The 19117-nt window shown below is 25.2% G+C and overlaps 1 protein-coding gene across 1 annotated transcript; it reads left to right on the top strand.

Annotated features, from left to right (window-relative positions):
* Positions 1 to 383: 383 nt before the first annotated feature.
* On the top strand, positions 384 to 927 carry LOC126265322 (uncharacterized). Its single transcript, XM_049966364.1, has 2 exons — positions 384 to 711; positions 821 to 927. Exons 1-2 carry the CDS (start codon positions 384 to 386, stop codon positions 925 to 927), a joined length of 435 nt encoding a protein of 144 aa, XP_049822321.1.
* Positions 928 to 19117: the final 18190 nt, after the last annotated feature.

Raw genomic sequence — 19117 nt, 5'->3', positions numbered from 1 at the left:
TGTAGAAGATAGACTGGTTAATTCGACGTAGTGTCACTTTTCACTAAAGTCCCTGTCAATGAATCTTTAAACATGATTTCAGAAATATTCCCTCCAGATATAGTGGATCTTTTCCGTACATGCCTTACTGAAAGCTATTTCGTTTGGAACAACAAATTCTACGAACAGACTGAAGGATTAGCAATGGGCAATCCTCTTAGTTCAGTGGTCGTCAATTTCTTTATGGAAAGGTTGAACAAAAAACGATTGAGACTTCCAAACACAAACCTTCTGTTTGATATCGTTACGTGGATTATACTTTCGTGATATGGAAACATGGACAAGAAAAACTAAATCAGTTTCTAAAACACCTAAACTCTCAACATAACAATATCAAATTCACAATGGAATTGGTGAAGGAGAACCAAATACTCTTTTTGGATGTCCTAGTAAAAAGAGTGGGTGAACATTTAGACCAAACAGTATACCGAAAACCTACACACACCGATGGGTATCTACATAAACTATCTAACCATCATCCTAGTCAAAAACAAGGGGTCATCAAAACAATAACCGAAGGAGCCAAAAGGATATGTACCACACACCACCTCGCTGAAGAACAAGAACACTTGGAAAAAACACTACAGGCCAACGGATGCAAACGCTTAGAAATAAGACGTACAATGAGACCTCATACTAATAATAAAGATCCACCTAGTGAGCCCACAATTGGTAAAGCTTTTCTCCGATATATATGTAAAGTTACCGATTGAATTGGAAAAATCTTATTAAAACATAACAACCATACTGTTTTTATACCAACAAGGAAGATTCAACACAGTCTCAGATCTGCCAAAGATAGGAGAGACCATCAAACAGCTTCTGGGATATACCGCATACCATGCTCTTGCGGAAAAGTATACATGGGTACCTGAAAACGTTCAATAGGGACTAGGATTAAAGAACACAAACGAAACTGCAAACTAGGACAATCAGACAAGTCTGCTGTAGCTGAACATGCACTGTTAGATGGACCAACTTCAACACCAATCTACTAATAAAGAAATCATCCATACCAGCGGATATCCAAAAACAATTAGTCAAATCAGAAGCACTTCCAACTCGCTTATTACATAAGGATGATGTACCACCCCGACCCATCGTTAGTACTCCTGGTTCACCAACATATAACTTAAGCTAAGTATCTTACCAAATTGCTACAACCACATGTTGGTAACACCCCAACCTTTATCAAGGATTCCACTCCTTTTGTTGAGATATTGAAAGGATTACATCTTGATGCAGAAGATAGACTGGTCAATTCGACGTAGTGTCACATTCACTAAAGTCCCTGTCAATGAATCTTTAAACATGATATCAGAAATATTCCCTTCAGATATAGTGGACCTTTTCCGTACGTGCCTTACTGAAAGCTATTTCGTTTGGAACAACAAATTCTACGAACGGGCTGAAGGATTAGCAATGGGCTGTCCTCTTAGTCCAGTGATTGCCAATTTCTTTATGGAAATGTTTGAACAAAAAGCGATTGAGACTTCCAAACACAAACCTTCTGTTTGGTATCGTTACGTGGATTATACTTTCGTGATATGGAAACATGGACAAGAAAAACTAAATCAGTTTCTAAAACACCTAAACTCTCAACATAATAATATCAAATTCACAATGGAATTGGAAAAGGAGAATCAAATACCTTTTTTGGATGTCCTAGAAAAAGAGTGGGTGAACATTTAGACCGTACAGTATACCGAAAACCTACACACACCGATCAGTATCTACATAAACTATCTAACCATCATTCTAGTCAAAAACAAGGGGTCATCAAAACAATAACCGAAGGAGCCAAAAGGATATGTACCACACACCACCTCGCTGAAGAACAAGAACACTTGGAAAAAACACTACAGGCCAACGGATGCAAACGCTTAGAAATAAGACGTACAATGAGACCTCATACTAATAATAAAGATCCACATAGTGAGCCCACAATTGGTAAAGCTTTTCTCCCATATATATGTAAAGTTACCGATTAAATTGGAAAAATCTTATTAAAATATAACAACCATACTGTTTTTATACCAACAAGGAAGATTCAACACAGTCTCAGATCTGCCAAAGATAGGAGAGACCATCAAACAGCTTCTGGGATATACCGCATACCATGCTCTTGCGGGAAAGTATACATTGGTACTACAAAACGTTCAACAGGGACTAGGATTAAGGAACACAAACGAAACTGCAAACTAGGACAATCAGACAAGTCTGCTGTAGCTGAACATGCACTGTTAGATGGAAATCATAAGATAAAATTCCAAGTACACAATTGCTTGCCTCGATAACTGGATATCACAACAGAATGATTAGGGAAGCAATTGGAATCCATAAACACTGGAACAACTTCAACAGAAAAGAAGAAACATTGAAGCTTGATAAAATATGGAGACCAATGTTCGAAAACACCAAAATCTGTAAGAAGGTAAGAATGGCCAACGAACAGAACAAAATTTCTAGAACATCAGTTGTCTAGTTGTCATTTAGTTGTGAATCAGATATCAAAGGACCAAATCAGACCTCTGAAGATGCTAGACAGCTTCATTTGAGCGATAGTGTATATATTTTATATAATAACTAGAATTTTTTGTGGCAAATCATAATTGGTGTTATCAAAGTTTAGACGTGTACCTTTGAAAAATAATTTTCTCAACAAAAGTATCGTATAAATGAAAAGTAACTAATTATTCGGATATAAATAAGATTCAATAATAGAAACTACAACATTCCAAAGGATAAGACTAAAACCCAACAAATATTAAGATAAGCCAAAATGAAAATTGTGACCAGGTAAAACGTTCATCTCTTATGCTTTTAGTGCATCACGAAACCAGACGTGTATTAAGATAAACAATATAGTCAAAATCCAACCCACCCAACCACTAGATTATAACTAATGAGTCGCGCCTGAAACCGAATTAATTTAACCGAAATACCAACATATAAGGATGAAAGTCAAAACAGGGGATTAATTTTAGATGCATGAATAAATCGGCGTCAAAGTACCCACAACGTGGCAGTACGTCGGAAAAAAGGACCACCTGGCGTAGTTTAATTGTTGACACGTACGATTAAACAGGTAACCACACATCAAAATATAAATTTCCCACGTCGTAAATTCGGAATTAGACTGAATTGCTTCATTGAAACCGTACGCGAACTATTGACTGAAATATACATAAGGAGTAACACGAGATGAAATACAGTCAGACGTCTCAAAGGCGGCTTAAATTGAACGCGTTTGTAAAAATGCAAATGAAGGATTTGAGGTTGTGTAGAGGCAATAATAAATACGTTTCAAACGGCGTAATTTGTTGCTTGTCTGTAAAATTGGAATTCTACAAACTCGGTGTTTACATATTAATAAGGTTTTCTATACGTGGACTAAAACGCAAAATTGAATATTATAAACTGGAATATGCTCAAACAAATGCGTCGAAATTAGGAAATTAGTCCGCTCCATTCGTATTCCAATTTGGTTAAATCTTACACAGTTATTTTGATGTGATCTTCATTTTCGAGTCGCTCCATCTACATAATTGGAAATTCTCATTTTAAATGGGATATTTCAGCTAATTGTAATAAATTTTGTATTTAAATGCTTAAAAGCCAATTGTTTATTTATGGAGCTTTGGAAACACATCGTTGTTTATTATGCTAATAGATTACATTTTAACTATTAAACATCACTTAATTGTTATAACAAATCAACTGAAATTAGAATATTATAACATATTTTCTTTAATTTAAAGCTTTAAATCATTGAAATTCATATTTTACGTATATTATTGACATCGTATTTTTTTCAGTTTACTAAAATTTTGAACCTACAAAACCTTTATATTATTTTAAATTTTGTTGGATGCATAATTAATTACTTCGGAAGTTACTCTTTATTTTTTTTTAATTTTGTTTGTTTGCTGTTGTTTTAAATTTTTCAGTTTTTCGGGTTACTTAAATAATATTTTAATTTTATACATTTTTTGTTTGATATTTGTTAATTAATTTGATTATCAATGTTTTATTTTATAAATAAGAAACAAAATATAATAAAACACGCCTATTTAATTAATTTAATATTTGTACTAATTTATATATTTAACACACATCAGTATCTTAAGAAATAGAAAAAATATTGGAAAATAAAAAATCAATTGAAATTGTATTTGAATTTTATTTTATTTAATTTAAAGCTTTTGATACAATATTGGTTTTGTAATTTTTTCGTCGTCGATATTTATAAACAAAATACATTTTAAAAATTATTTACATTGTGTTTTTTCAATATACTAAAATTTTGAATGAATAAAATATTTATATTCTTTTAAATTTGTTACATTCATAATTAAATATGACAGAACTTCGGGTTTTACTCTTTTTTATTTAATTTGATATTTGAGATTGTTCTAAATTTATCAGGTTATTTAAATTTATTATAAACAAAAATTAACAATTTATTATTTTATAAAAAAGTCATTAAAAAATACCAGTTTAAATCATTATTTAATATTTATACTAATTTAAATATTTGAAATATCTTAGAAAATTATGGAAAATAAACAAAAATCAATTCAAATTAGAATTTTATAACATATATTCATTAATTTAAAACTTTAAATACAATATTTGTTTTATAAAAAAATTTTCATCATGGAATTCCATTAATAAAAAATATTTTATATCTTTTTATATTCTTTTACAATAAATTTTGAAATTTTCTGGAGTTACTCTTTTTCATTTAATTTCTCCTTAATTTTTATATATTTAATATCTTTCTATGTTTTTCAGTTTTGCAGGTTATTTAAGTTATAATATTTATTAATTTTATGAATTTCATTATAATGATTATTTTAATTGATGCATTTGGTTATAAAAATTTTAATTTTGATCATCAACGCTTTATTTTATATTTTGACATATTTATTATACATTTTTTTACAATCATTTATATTGGATATCAACATTTTATTTTATTTCTAATTTATTTTCATTGATTATCACCCTTTTATTTTTTATTTATTTTATTTATTTCTTCTGTTATTATTATTGGTTCATTTGGTTATTAAGGTTTATTTTATTTATTTCATATTATTTTATTTTGTCATTTATTATATTTTTTTTATTATTGATATTTAGATATCAACATTTTATTTTATTTTATATTTATTTTATTTATATCTAGCTTCTGTTATTATTATTGATTCATTTTAATTATTTCATATTTTATTATTTAATTTATTTCTAATTTATTTTCATTAATTCTTTTGATTATCAATTTTTTATTTTATTTATTTCTATTGCTTCTTTTGGTTATTTTGTTTGTTTTACATTTATTTTATCTCATTTATTTTAATTTTTTTAGTATTTATTTATATTAGTTATCAACATTTTAATTTATTTATTTCTGATTTAGAATTAGTGATTAATTTGTTTATTAACATTATTTTATATTTACTTTATTTCTAATTTGTGTTATTTTTATTGGTTTAGATATCAATATTTTATTTTAATATATTTTATTTACTAATTATTATTTTATAAACATTATTTTATTTATTTTTACATTAATTTATTTTAACTCATTTTCTTTATTTATTTATATTATTGGTTACATTTTATTTTATATTATTTTATTTACCAAATATACATTTTTCCGTAATGGTTATTTTTATTTATTTCTTCTTTTTGTTTATTTATTTTGGTATCAATATTTTATTTTTTACTATATCATAATTTAATTTTATATTACATTTCTAATTACATTTTATTGATTATGCATATTTTTATTGATTCATTTGATTATCGATTTTATTTTATTTATTTCATTTACTTTATTTTACTTTTTTATGTTGATTTTGTTGTCATCGTATTTTTAATTATTTTAACTACCAAATTGATTAGGTTTTAATTTAATATAATTTTATTTTATAGGTTTAATTTATTAGTTCTTATTTTAAATTAACATCAATGAACAATACAATAAATTTTGTATAAAAATGTTAAAACTACAGTGATTTATTTATTTGTTGTATCTTTTTCAGCAAATCATTGTTTATTTCGTCAATAAAACGCCATTTTTAACTTACCTAATTGTTGTCACAAATCCGTTAAAACTATAAAACCATAAAGTATTCCATTTATTTAACAGTGTTAAACAAAATATTTGATTTGCTATCATGTTTTCGTCATTAGTTTAAACGAAAAAGCACCCGTTATTCAAAATTGCATAAATCATTCCATAAATTGCATTTATTTAACAGAAACAAAATCATCTGTAAGATAATTTGTCATGTTTACTGGCAACACTGGAAGCTTAAGGCAACAGACTCGTGACTAATAATAAGAGAGCTAAACAAAAATGGGCCTCACGATTCACCCCCTTCCCGATTTATGAATATGTATCCACAACTATTCTTTGTACTCGTGGGAGATAATATCTGGATATCTCTGCATCTTCATGTGTGCAAGACCAATCCGGATAGATATGTTAATAACGGTGTTTAAAAACGCATCATGCACGTGAAATTATCGCACGGTCACGAATAAATATTAAACCAAGATGGCATGTACACAATGGTTACGTTGGATGACTCAATTTTACTTGGAAACGCAACGAGACGGTGTATGAATGTTAAACGTAAAATCTCCAGAAATCAATTTAAGAAAAATGCCCGTTAATTCCTTTCGGGACATTGTCTTGGAGCTCATTAAAAATGCCTTCATCTGACGCAATGAAAGGAAAAGTATCTCACATTGTAACACGAAAATATTCGTCTGGGGCAACAAAAGACGTTTGCGCCCATGTGGGCCAGACAAAAGTCAAGGCTGCCACATCATTTGTAGGAAATGTTTAAATAATAAAATCAAATTACTCGACACAACTGTTCAAGTATCCTTCATTACAATACGCCTAATTATTGTATCAAGTGTTGAACACCATGTAAGTACCACAATGTGATGAAACTACGCTTAATTACACCCACAATGACTTGCCTAAGTTTATTCGGGTTTTTTAAACTATAAAATTCGTATGGTCAATTGAATGGATAAGTCCAGTCCTGTCTCTGGAATCAAAATGAAGACGTGACTCACGGATGTCTTTTATTAATTCCATCGGGCTCGATGACTTCATTGTGTTATTTTTAATTAAAAACAATTATTCTTGCTCATTGATATGTTAATTACCATCACCATACAATCACGTATCAATTCACATCATCGACTGGTCCTTTGTGCGAGGATTTAATCAAATAATGGCCGATAACCTTGCCTTAATGTCAGTGATCTTGCAAAAAATATGATTATCTTCGTCCACAAAATCGCCTTTAATCACGAAACTTGCAATTATAAAAACAGGGGGTGCCCTACACTAGATTTAAATTTCAAATTGTGTAACATATGACAATAACCCATATAAAACACAACTGTGTGTTATTATCCGACGTTTACAACATTTAATGGGTCGTTATGTGGATTGCTTCTTTAATAAAATAAAAGGGGCAATCATGCAACATTCCACGTATTTAATTAGATCCTCAAGATAACACGGAAAGTGTGCGTTCAACCCCCAGTTACGAGTCGCAGATCATGGACGATATGCAAATCGGGTACATGAATCATAAACTACCGAACTAACGGTATTAATTAAAAATAGTTCAGCTGATCCCCCCAAATGCAACGCGATCGTTAAAACTTGAACTGAATTAATTTTATGCCAGACACAAACACTTCGTAAAGTTATAATCGGTTTTATGGGGGCAAAAAATTCATTTGCAATCCTAATATCGTTGAAAAAAACTATTGAAATAACAAAATAATGGTTATTCACTAACGGAAATACCAAATTTTCTAACACCTACTTTGGAACCTTAAAATAAATTTTTATATTTTATTATATGTTCAATTATTTATCTTTATATTTTTTAAGATTTTACATTTTTATATAATTTAAATCTCTTCAAATACTTTTTTATACTTACTCATCTAAAATTTCTTTGATTTGTAAATTTGTATATTCTTTTATTTATTTTCTAGCTTCCTTATTTTAAAATTTTTAAAATCGATAAAAATAGTTTATAATTAATTGTAAATTTCCTAACTTCAGTTAGATTTTTTTTATATAAAAGTTTTTCTTTTTTCATTTAATTTTTATGATTAATAACTTTTAATTATTAGTTTTATTTTTCAAAATTATTTTGAGATTTTATAAATATTTCATATTTGTTTTGCATTTTTCTCTTTTGTAGTTAACTGTTCTAATGTGACTGATTTGGAATCTAATCAATAATTTCTTTGATTTCTGAATTAGTATGGTTTTTATTTATCTTTTTCTTCTTCATTTGACGATTTCTTAGATTTTAAATATATATTTTATAGGTAATACATTTATTGTTTTTGAATTTTAAAATTTTGAATCCCAATTAGATATTTTTTTTTGTTTTTCTCTTTTAATTTTTATGATTAATTATTGTATTTATTATTATTATTTAAAAATAATAAAATATTTTGAGATTTTATAAATATTGAATTTAAAAATTCTAATCTTAATTAAATTAAATAAATTTAATTTAAAAATTTTTATTTGTTTTTGTTTTATTTATTATGATATTAAATTTTTATGATATCTAATTTTTATGAAATTACTAAAATATCTTAAGATTGTATAAATATTTCATATTTTTAAGATTTTATGAATTGTTTTGCTTTTTTATATAATTTAAATTTCTTTAAATATCTTTTTATAGTTACATACATAGAATACTTTTCTTATATTAACTGTTCTAATGTGTCTGAGTTTTGAATCTAATCAACAATTTCTTCGATTTCTAAATTTTTGTAGAATTTTATTTATTTTTTAGTTTCATTTTGTAATTTCTTATATTTTCGATGTAAATTTTATAACGAGTATTTTAAACTACTGTTTTTGAGATTAAATTTTAAATTTATAAATCTCAGCTCGACTTTTTTAATTTGAAATTTTTATATTCTATTTATTTTATTTATATTTTTAAGTTTTCTAACTTTTAATGATTGTTTTAATCTTTCAAAATTATTAAAATATTTTGAATTCTTATAAATATTAAATTTAAAAATTATCATCTCAGTTATACTTCTTTAATTTAAATTTTTTTTTTCTTTTAATTTTGTATAAATATTTCATATTTTTAAGATTTTTTGAAATATTTTCTATTTGTATATAACTTAAATCTCCTTAAATATCTTTATTATAGTTACTTGAATACTTTTATTATTTTAACTGTTCTAATATGACTGTTTTTTGGGATCAAATCAATAATTGATTTGATTTCTGAATTTGTATTCTTTTTTATTTATTTTTTACGATTTCTTAAATTTTGGATATATATTTTATTAGGAGTATATAATTTTTAAATTGATGTTTTTGAGATTGAATTTTAAAATAATAAACCCCAATTAGACATTTTAATTTAAAATTTTATGTTTCTGTTTTTTCTTTTAATTTTTATGATATCTAACTTTTAATTATTGTTTTTATTTTTCAAAATTATTAAAATATTTTGAGATTTTTAAGATTTTTTGAATTGTTTTTGTATTTTTATAAAATTTAAATCTTATATATATTTTTTTTATAATTTTTTGTATGCTTTTCTTATTTTATGGTAACTGATTAATGTGTCTGATTTTTTTTTGGAATCTAATCAATAATTTCTTTGATTTCTGAATTTGTATACTTTTTTACTTATATTTTAGTTTCATTTTACAATTTCTTAAATTTTTGATGTGTATTTTATAAAGAGTATATAATTTTTAAATTGATGTTTTTGAGATTAAATTTTAAATTGATGAATCCCATTTAGACTTTTTATGATATGTAACCTTTAATTATTGTTCTAATTTTTCCAAATTATTAAAATATTTTGAGTTTTTATAATTATTTCATATTTTCAAGATTTTTTAAAATGTTTTGCTTTTTTATATAATTTAAATCTCCTTAAACATCTTTTTTGTAGTTGAATATTTAACTTAATTATTTTTTTTTTCAAAATTATTTTATATTTTAAAATTTTTATCAATTTGATTGTACAAATTTTTATATAATTTAAATCTTTAAATATAATATATAATGATAATAATGATAATAATGATAATTAAACAGTTAAAAAAATAAGAAATTAGTATATTAGAAACATTTGAAATTTATTTATTTAATTAGAGTTATGAGTTGAACAAAGTATATCATGAATTTTAAAAATATTTTAAAAAATTGTAGACGATATGAAACAAGTTAAAGTAAATAATACTAAAATCTATTGATTGAGTAAACAATCCTTATTATCTTAATATTTTTTTACAATCTAATATTAAAATTTCCATAAACTATTATAAAAATATATATTGGCCATTTTTAGGAAATTATTATAATTATCTTTTTTTACCAATAGTTATAATTAATTCATTAACACGTAGGAATTCTAATACAATTACCACGACACACATTCTAACACAATAAAACTACTCTATTAGCTTAAAAAAAACTGCACATCCAGATTAAAATCGGACAATCGATTAAATGGTTACCAAGAATCACTGTGATGCATCCTTAATGCAACAGTTTCACAATTTCGATCTTAATGCATATAATAAACGGGCACTTTACAACCTACGTGACAAAAGACAGTCATTTTATTCTATCGCATCCATATAGATATAATAAAGTAAAGAACTGGTTTCCATTGATGATAAACGTAATGCACTTGCCTGCATTAGCATCGAACTAATGTTGAGATGAAAAAAAACGGCTCTAATACGTAAAACTGAAGGCTGGCACTAAGAACTCGTCCTCATTGAGGATACATCCATCAAGAATTAACTTAAGTGATCTTTAAATTTATGTTAAGATGGTTTTATATTCACTGATACTGACATTAGAAAGGGATTACGCATTGCCAGCATTCTTTTTCCAAACACTCCATGATTACACTCGACACTCCGAAGAACTTAATTGTGCGCAAATTTGGCTCTGCCCTTTGACTTTATGCGACTTCTCGAGTGTTACACGCGAAATGTTGTTAATTATTTCCTTGTAAAAAAGAATGTTGAACGAAATGCGAGGAATTCGTGGTACCTGGTGCACCGAAAGCGACCATTAAAACGGTCGGTTAGACACAAATTAAACAACCAGCTACCGTTTCCATCGAATTCTTTTGATGTGACCACTAAAATGATTTATACGCGGTTACGGACGGACGATACAATCTAAAGACATCCACCAAACATCAGCTGATGGAATTCCGTTTCCACTAGACTAATTTGAATTTGTTGGTGGAATGCGTGGCATCCAAAAATGACCATGTTTACTTATGTGGCGAAAATAAATTACGGAATGTGTCCAATAAAACCAACGTTTTTATGCTTGTGTGCCAGTAAAACAATACGAAATGATTATTTATTGTTATTTCGGCGGCCAGCTGGAAAACTGGCTGAAAAACATGGTCCCCGGGGAAATGAAAAAAATTACAACTTTATGACTAAGGAAATACGAAAGTTATCATCTTAAACGTGTGACTCATTCGCCGACGGTGTCATTAAATCATCCACAATTGTGAGGGGACGAAGGACCGCGTACTTTTTTTTTGGCCTTATCATCGGGGATCTTGTTTAATATATTCGGTATTTTATGGCCGGAACTCGGTTTTATATGTAAAAAAACATTTCATATAGTTACCCATTTGGATTTAATTAGGACTGGGAAAAATTTAGGCAGCTCGTAAATAACATTTAATTTGGTTCAGTTTTAATGATAACGAAAAATATTACACACATTAAAAAATCAGATTAATTATAACCCCACAAATTCGGATTGGATGATGATTTTATTAAATTTAATTAGAATAATGAGTAAACTTTCCTCATTAAGGTAATTATCAATTTTGGGCGGCCCACAACCGAAAATCGAGTTAACGCCGCAACAAAAACAAATTATGTTAATACAGCCATCAATTATTTCATTAAAAAAATAGTCCGAGGGAATCGCAATAAATGAAATTTTGTTCGACAACCGTCACGTTGCGGTAATGGGACATGACTCACTCAGGTTTATGAATATGAACTATATTAATAGTTTAATAAAAGACGTCTGCTTCGGTGGCGAGTTTTAATATAATAAAGCACCCCTCGAGTTCAATTCGGCGGATTAAAATACCACGGGTGTCGTCGTGTCGCCCTCTTCACGAGTAAACCCACCCCACAGGTCCGATGCACCCTTCCCGATCATATTTTAGCGCCGTTCCGGTTATGAAAATTGTTTGGGTTAATAAACACGTCCGTGTTTTATACCCTGATGGATTTGAATAATTGTTGAGTGCAGAAATAGACAGTTGTGATGGTAGGTCCTTTGAGTGAGGGCTTTTTAATTATTGAATGGGTTGTCTTGGTATGAATGCACATCAGACAATCTAGATTCAGAATAATAAACAATGGAACAATTCTTGAGAAGAAGAAATTCAATAAAAGATATTTATAGACCACAAATGAATAACAAAAAATGAATTTGAAGAATAGAATTTTTTTAAACTCAAAAAGTCAAAAAAATAATTATTTTTTTTATAGAATAAAATAATTCTGAATAAATATCTTTTTTTCATGTTAAATATGTATATCGTGTTTTTTTGTGCTTATATCTTTCTTTTATTTTATTCATATTTTTAACAATTTTATTTAAATGAATTGAGCTAAGATTATTTATTTTTTGTATTTTTAAAATATTAAATAAAATTTCTTAAATTCCAAAATAAATTTTAATAAAATGAAAAAAGTTGTACAAATTTAATATATTAAAAATCTTGGTAATTTGAAAAATCTAATAAAAATCCAAAAAATATATATAATAAAAAAGCATACATAAATTATTTATTTTTTATTTTCAAATTACTGATTACTTTTAATATACTTTATTTTTACAATTGTTATTAAATTTTTTAATGTCCTTGCTTTTCATTTTTGTTTTTATGTAAATGCTCATAAACTCTTTATTTTATAATTTATAATATCTCTTATTTTATTTATATTTATCCACATTTTTTAGAAATATAGTTAAGTTTCTCAAATTTATTAGATTTTTGGATGGTTTTGTGTTTTTTTATTATTTATTTTTTAAATTAATTTTTACTTTATTTATTTTTTTTATTATTTTATTAATTTAGTTTCTTAGATTTTTTATATTTAAAACAAAAATTATATTTTTTTTTCAATTCATTAAATAAATTAATTGGATATTTTAAATAATTTTTTTAAAAAATATAAGAATCTTCAATAGCTAATTCATTTTTTTATGGTTGTTCAATTTTATTTAATTATTTTTATTTTATTTTAATATTATATATACGGTGGTGGTCAAAATTATAGAAAATTATAATAAATTTTGTTAAATTACAATTTTTTCTAATTACTTTAAAAGTTTACATACATATTCTTCAATTCATTAAACTAATTAGATATTCTAATAATATTCTTAAAAATATATAATTAAAAGCTAAGAAACTTGGATATTAATAATATATAAATAAATAAAATTCAAAATTAATCTTTTTATATATATATATATTTTTTTCAGTTCATTAAACTAATTAGATATTTTAATTTTTTATTTCCAAATTACTGAACTTTTAATATATTGGATTTTTACAGTTGTTATTAAATTTCTTAATGTCCTTGCTTTTCATTTTTATTCTTATATAAATGCTCATAAACTTTTTATTTTATAATTTATAATATCTTTTATTTTACCCACATTTTTTAGAAATATAGTTAAGTTTCTCAAATTTATTAGTTTTTTGGTTGGTTTTGTGTTTCTTTATTATTTATTTTTTAAATTAATTTTTACTCGTTTATTTATTTTTTTTTTTATTATTTTATTAATTTAGTTTCTTAGATTTTTTATATTTAAAACAAAAATTATATTTTTTTTCAATTCATTAAACAAATTAATTAGATATTTTAATTAAATTTTTTAAAAAATATAAGAAAGTTATTATTTGGTTGTAGAAGTTAAATTTAATTACAATACCTTTTTAGTTCATTTAGTTTTAATTATAGAAAATTATAATTAGTTTTGTTAAATTTCAAATTATTCTATTTTATTTTTAGAATTTGATTAATTTTATTTTTATTTTATTAATTATTTACTGTTTTCTAATTATTTTTAAGTTTAGTATTATATAAATATATTTTATTATATTATTTTGTTAAATTTAATTTCAATATCGTTTTTAGTTTATTTAATTTTAATAGTAAAATTTTAAAAAATATTTTTTTTTGTTTTATTATCATATATATATATATATATATATATATATATATATATATAGGTGGACATAATTATAAAACCTTAAAATTTTAGCTATAATTCTTTTATTTAATGTGATCTATTAAAATAATATTAATTTACTATTGTTGCTTTATACAGCATTGCAAAAACTACTATATTTTTCTAAATTGAGGTGGACATAAATAAAGAAACTTTAATTTTAAAGAGGTTTTTCATCATTAAATCTGTGTTAGTTAATTTAACATTATCACTTTTTTTAATATCCTTTTTGTTTTTTAATTTGACTCATCTCGGTGGCTCAGTATACCAATACCAATATACCACTTTCCCAATATACGAAGTCCTTCAAGTTTTTGAATTACTGTGATTTTACTTAAATTTGTAACTTCGACCAATGATTATATAATTATAATAAACAAAAGGCTGTTAGTAATTAATCGATTTAAATACACAGAGAGCAATAAAAGACCATAAATTAAAATGTTGCTGTAATTTTGTCCACTGAAAAATAAAAAAATACGCAGTAAATTGTTTCACATTTTAAACCATATTTAATGAAATTTTCAAATAAATCGTTCAGACGGAGGAACAACGTTTTGAGATACTGCGTCCAATTTGAAAAAGTGCATATTCAAAATATGTGCACGAGCAAAATTTAAGATCAGAAACGTCAACCGGCGCCGATTTCATTTATTGATAAACCCCGTGATTTAGTTTGCCGAATTGGAAAAAGCAGACAATAAAAAAGTGCGATACAAACTAGTTTCTGTGGCTTGGCCACACAATGTATGGAACGTCGCCTGTGTGTACTCAATTTCGTGAATATTATCCAATAAAACCCTCACAAATACCATTTATAACTCAACGACGTGAGCTAAATATGAAGCACATGCAAATGTCCAATATCAAAACAGTGAACCGCCCCAACAATGCATTACAATGTACAATGTACGGCCAGTTTGTGTACACAAAAGCAACGGACATGATATAGAACAGGTAATAGATCTGTTTGTTGAACTTTTTTCAATTGCACCGATCCGATTTGTTGTTTTATACCTTTATTTATTTATTTATTTTACGTACGTAGGGGCGGCCGTATTTTTATTTATCAAATATAGCTTGTCTAGACTTTAGACAATTGTTTAACCATATTTCTGACTACTGAACACTGAGCTTTTATATTTCCTCCCCCCAGTTTCATGGCAAGTGCCAATTTTGCTTCAGCATTTGTTAATTCCGTAAAATTTAATATTAGTTCTGTAGTTGACATTTTTTCTTTTGCGCAGTTCCAAAACTGCATTTGGTCCGCTCCAAAGCTCTAAATTAAGAGATTTAATTTTGAAAGTTTTATTGAAATGAAGTAATAACCCGTTTCGAGTCGGAATTATGACGGTAATTTTTGTAACAGACTGGTGCATCCTAATAAATTTAATTTCTTAACCAAATTTGAAATGTTTTATGAGACCATTCAACGGCGGAACATGCAAGATAATCGTTTTTGCGAAAATTCATAACAAAGATAATAAAAACCAACTGTGCTCAAACTTTGTGTTAGCCCGGCTACACCAACAAATTTATTACTCTGTGTTATCTTTATTAAATATCTCAGCTATTTCATAATACGTCATTATAACGTATGCCTAAACTTGAGTATTTACCATAAAGAAATTGAAATATGGCTTGTGCGGAAACTTCGGGATAGCTACCGTGGGAATATTTGCTAGTGTTTTATGGCCTCTAAAACAAAAACCTACAGATTATTTCGAAACTTTATTAAACTCATAAATATTTCGCAGGGTCAAGTATTATACAAAAACTACTTAAAACTTACCGGCACAACATAATTAAATCATCTAAGACACCGGAAGGTTTCCTCCACAAAACGACACTACGAGTACTTGAGGCACATGAGAACTTTTACTGTCAATAATTTAAGGAAGTTATTACTTAAGTCATGCATAAAATTAAAAAAAAAGTTACTGTTGTCTCAAGGGGGGAGTAATGAAGAAAGTGGAGAGTTTGTCAGCTCATCGAGGAATTAACACATGCGTATTATTATCACAAGGGGTTGCCTAAGTAGAATTATAGAACTTAAAATGCACCCTAGTTATTCCGAACCACTAAAATTCAACATTCAACATAGTGTGATTCCCCCAGAATAGAATAACAGTCGTTTAGTTTATCTTGGAAATGCTCCACAATTAGAAATTTAAATTTCCAAACGGAGGGGATTAATGCGAAAAGCTCGTAAAAGTGCTTTTAAATCGTTTGCCTTCTGACAGGTATCAAAATAAAGCGCACGTTCAATTTGAATTCGGCACCGGCACGTAACTCTCCATTCGGAGGGACACACTCCACACGGAAATTTTAATGAACCGTTGCTCATTACCGACGCAAAAAAAATAAGCTCGGATCGTCGAACTAAACGTCGGCCGATTTTCAATTAAAAATTTACCGGCACAGAAATCATTGCCTGATCCGTCCATCAAGGTGTATTACCAATTTAAAACAGGTGCTGTGTGATTTTTGATGGGGTATCGCTCTTCAATCAACATAATTAATGTTTTCGACTCGGAGATTTTTGATGGAATTGTAAATGTGAATTTTTGCATATTTTCACAACAAGAAGGACTAAAGAATGCAGTTATCCATTTTAAAAAATCTTGAAAATATTAATTTAAAAATTTTAAAAAAATGTATAAAATATATGAACAACTAAAAAATTCAAAGTTTGAAAATATATAAAAAATAAAAGCAACAGAGAAACACTTTTTCTTATATAAAAGTGAAAAACACCTCAAAATATTTTAAATATACAAAATTTTGAAAATTTGATTCTCTTCTTGGAAAACATAAAATTAATCTAATAATAATATAAAGTCAAAAACTAAAAAATAAAATAAAGGAGCAAAACATCCACTAAATAAATAAACGAATAAAAATTAATTTAAAATACAAATTCAAGTCAGAAAAGTAAGAAATTAAAATTTTAAAAATATAAAAAATGAAAAAGTATTAAATAATATAATAAAATTGCGAAATTTAATAAATATAAAACAAATAAAAGATATGTATATTATACTAAAAGTTAATCAAATTCTAAAAATAAAATGAAATAAATTGTAATTTATCAAAACATGTATTATAATTTTCTATACTTATGACCACCACTGTATTTATAATAATAAAATAAAAAAATATGTTTTAAATAAAATTCAACAATTAAAATTAAATGAACTAAAAACGGTATTGAAATTAAATTTAATTTATAGAACGAAATAATATAATAAAATATATAAGAACCACTATATAAATTTAAAAATAATTACAAAAAAGTAAATAATTATTAAAATTAACACAAAATTGATTAAATTCTAAAAATAAAATAAATTGTATTTTTACAAAACATATATTATAATTTTTTATAATTATGATCACCATTGTATATATAATAATAAAATATAAAAATTTGTTTTAAACAAAATTTAACAATTAAAAATAAATTAACTAAAAACTGTATTAAATTAAATTTATACGAAATAATATAATAAAATAAATGTAAATAATTATTAAAATTAACACAATATGCACTTAATTCTAAAAATAAAATAGAATAAATTGTAATTTATCAAGACATGTAATATAATTTTCTATAATTATGTCCACCACTATATATATATTTATATATATATATATATATATATATATATATATATATATATAATAATAATAAAATAAAAAAAATATGCTTTAAATAAAATTCAACAATTAAAAATAAATCAACTAAAAACGGTATTGAAATTAAATTTAAGTTCTATACGAAATAATATAATAAAATATATAAGAACACTATATTAAATTTAAAAATAATTAGAAAAATGTAAATAATTATTAAAATTAACACAAATTAATTGAATTCTAAAAATAAATGGGAATAAATAGTAATTTATCAAAACATGTATTATAATTTTCTATAATTGTGACCATCACTGTGTGTATATTAATAAAATAAGAAATATGTTTTAAATAAAATTCATCAATTAAAAATAAATGAACTAAAAACGGTATTGAAATTAAATTTAACTTCCATACGAAATAATATAATAAAATATATAAGAACCACTATATGAAATTTAAAAATACTTAAAAAAATGTAAATAATTATTAAAATTAACACAATATTAATTAAATTCTAAAAATAAAATAGAATAAATTGTAATTTTACAAAACATATATTATAATTTTCTATAATTATGACCACCACTGTATATATAATAATAAAATAAAAAAAATATGTTTTAAATAAAATTCAACAATTAAAAATAAATGAACTAAAAACGGTATTCAAATTAAATTTAACTTCTATACGAAATAATATAATAAAATATATAAGAACCACTATATTAAATTTAAAAATAATTAGAAAAATGTAAATAATTATTTAAATTAACACAATACTAATTAAATTCTAAAAATAAAATAGAATAAATTGTAATTTATCAAAACATAAGTAAACTTAAAAAAGATTAGAAAAAAGTAAATAATTAACAAAATTAATACAAAATTAAATAAATTCTAAAAATAAAATAGAATAAATTGTAATTTAATAAAACTTATGTTATAATTTTCTATAATGTATATATAATAATAAAATAAAAAATTAATGTTTAAATAAAATTTAACAATTAAAAATAAATGAACTAAAAAGGTATTGAAATTAAATTTAACTACTTAAACGAAGTAATATATTAAATTATATAAGAA

This window comes from Aethina tumida, chromosome 4 (genome assembly GCF_024364675.1).
Source record: "Aethina tumida isolate Nest 87 chromosome 4, icAetTumi1.1, whole genome shotgun sequence".
Taxonomy (NCBI): Eukaryota; Metazoa; Arthropoda; class Insecta; order Coleoptera; family Nitidulidae; genus Aethina; species Aethina tumida.
The sequence above is the reverse complement of the archived record's forward strand: the minus strand, read 5'-3'. Positions and strand labels throughout refer to the sequence as shown.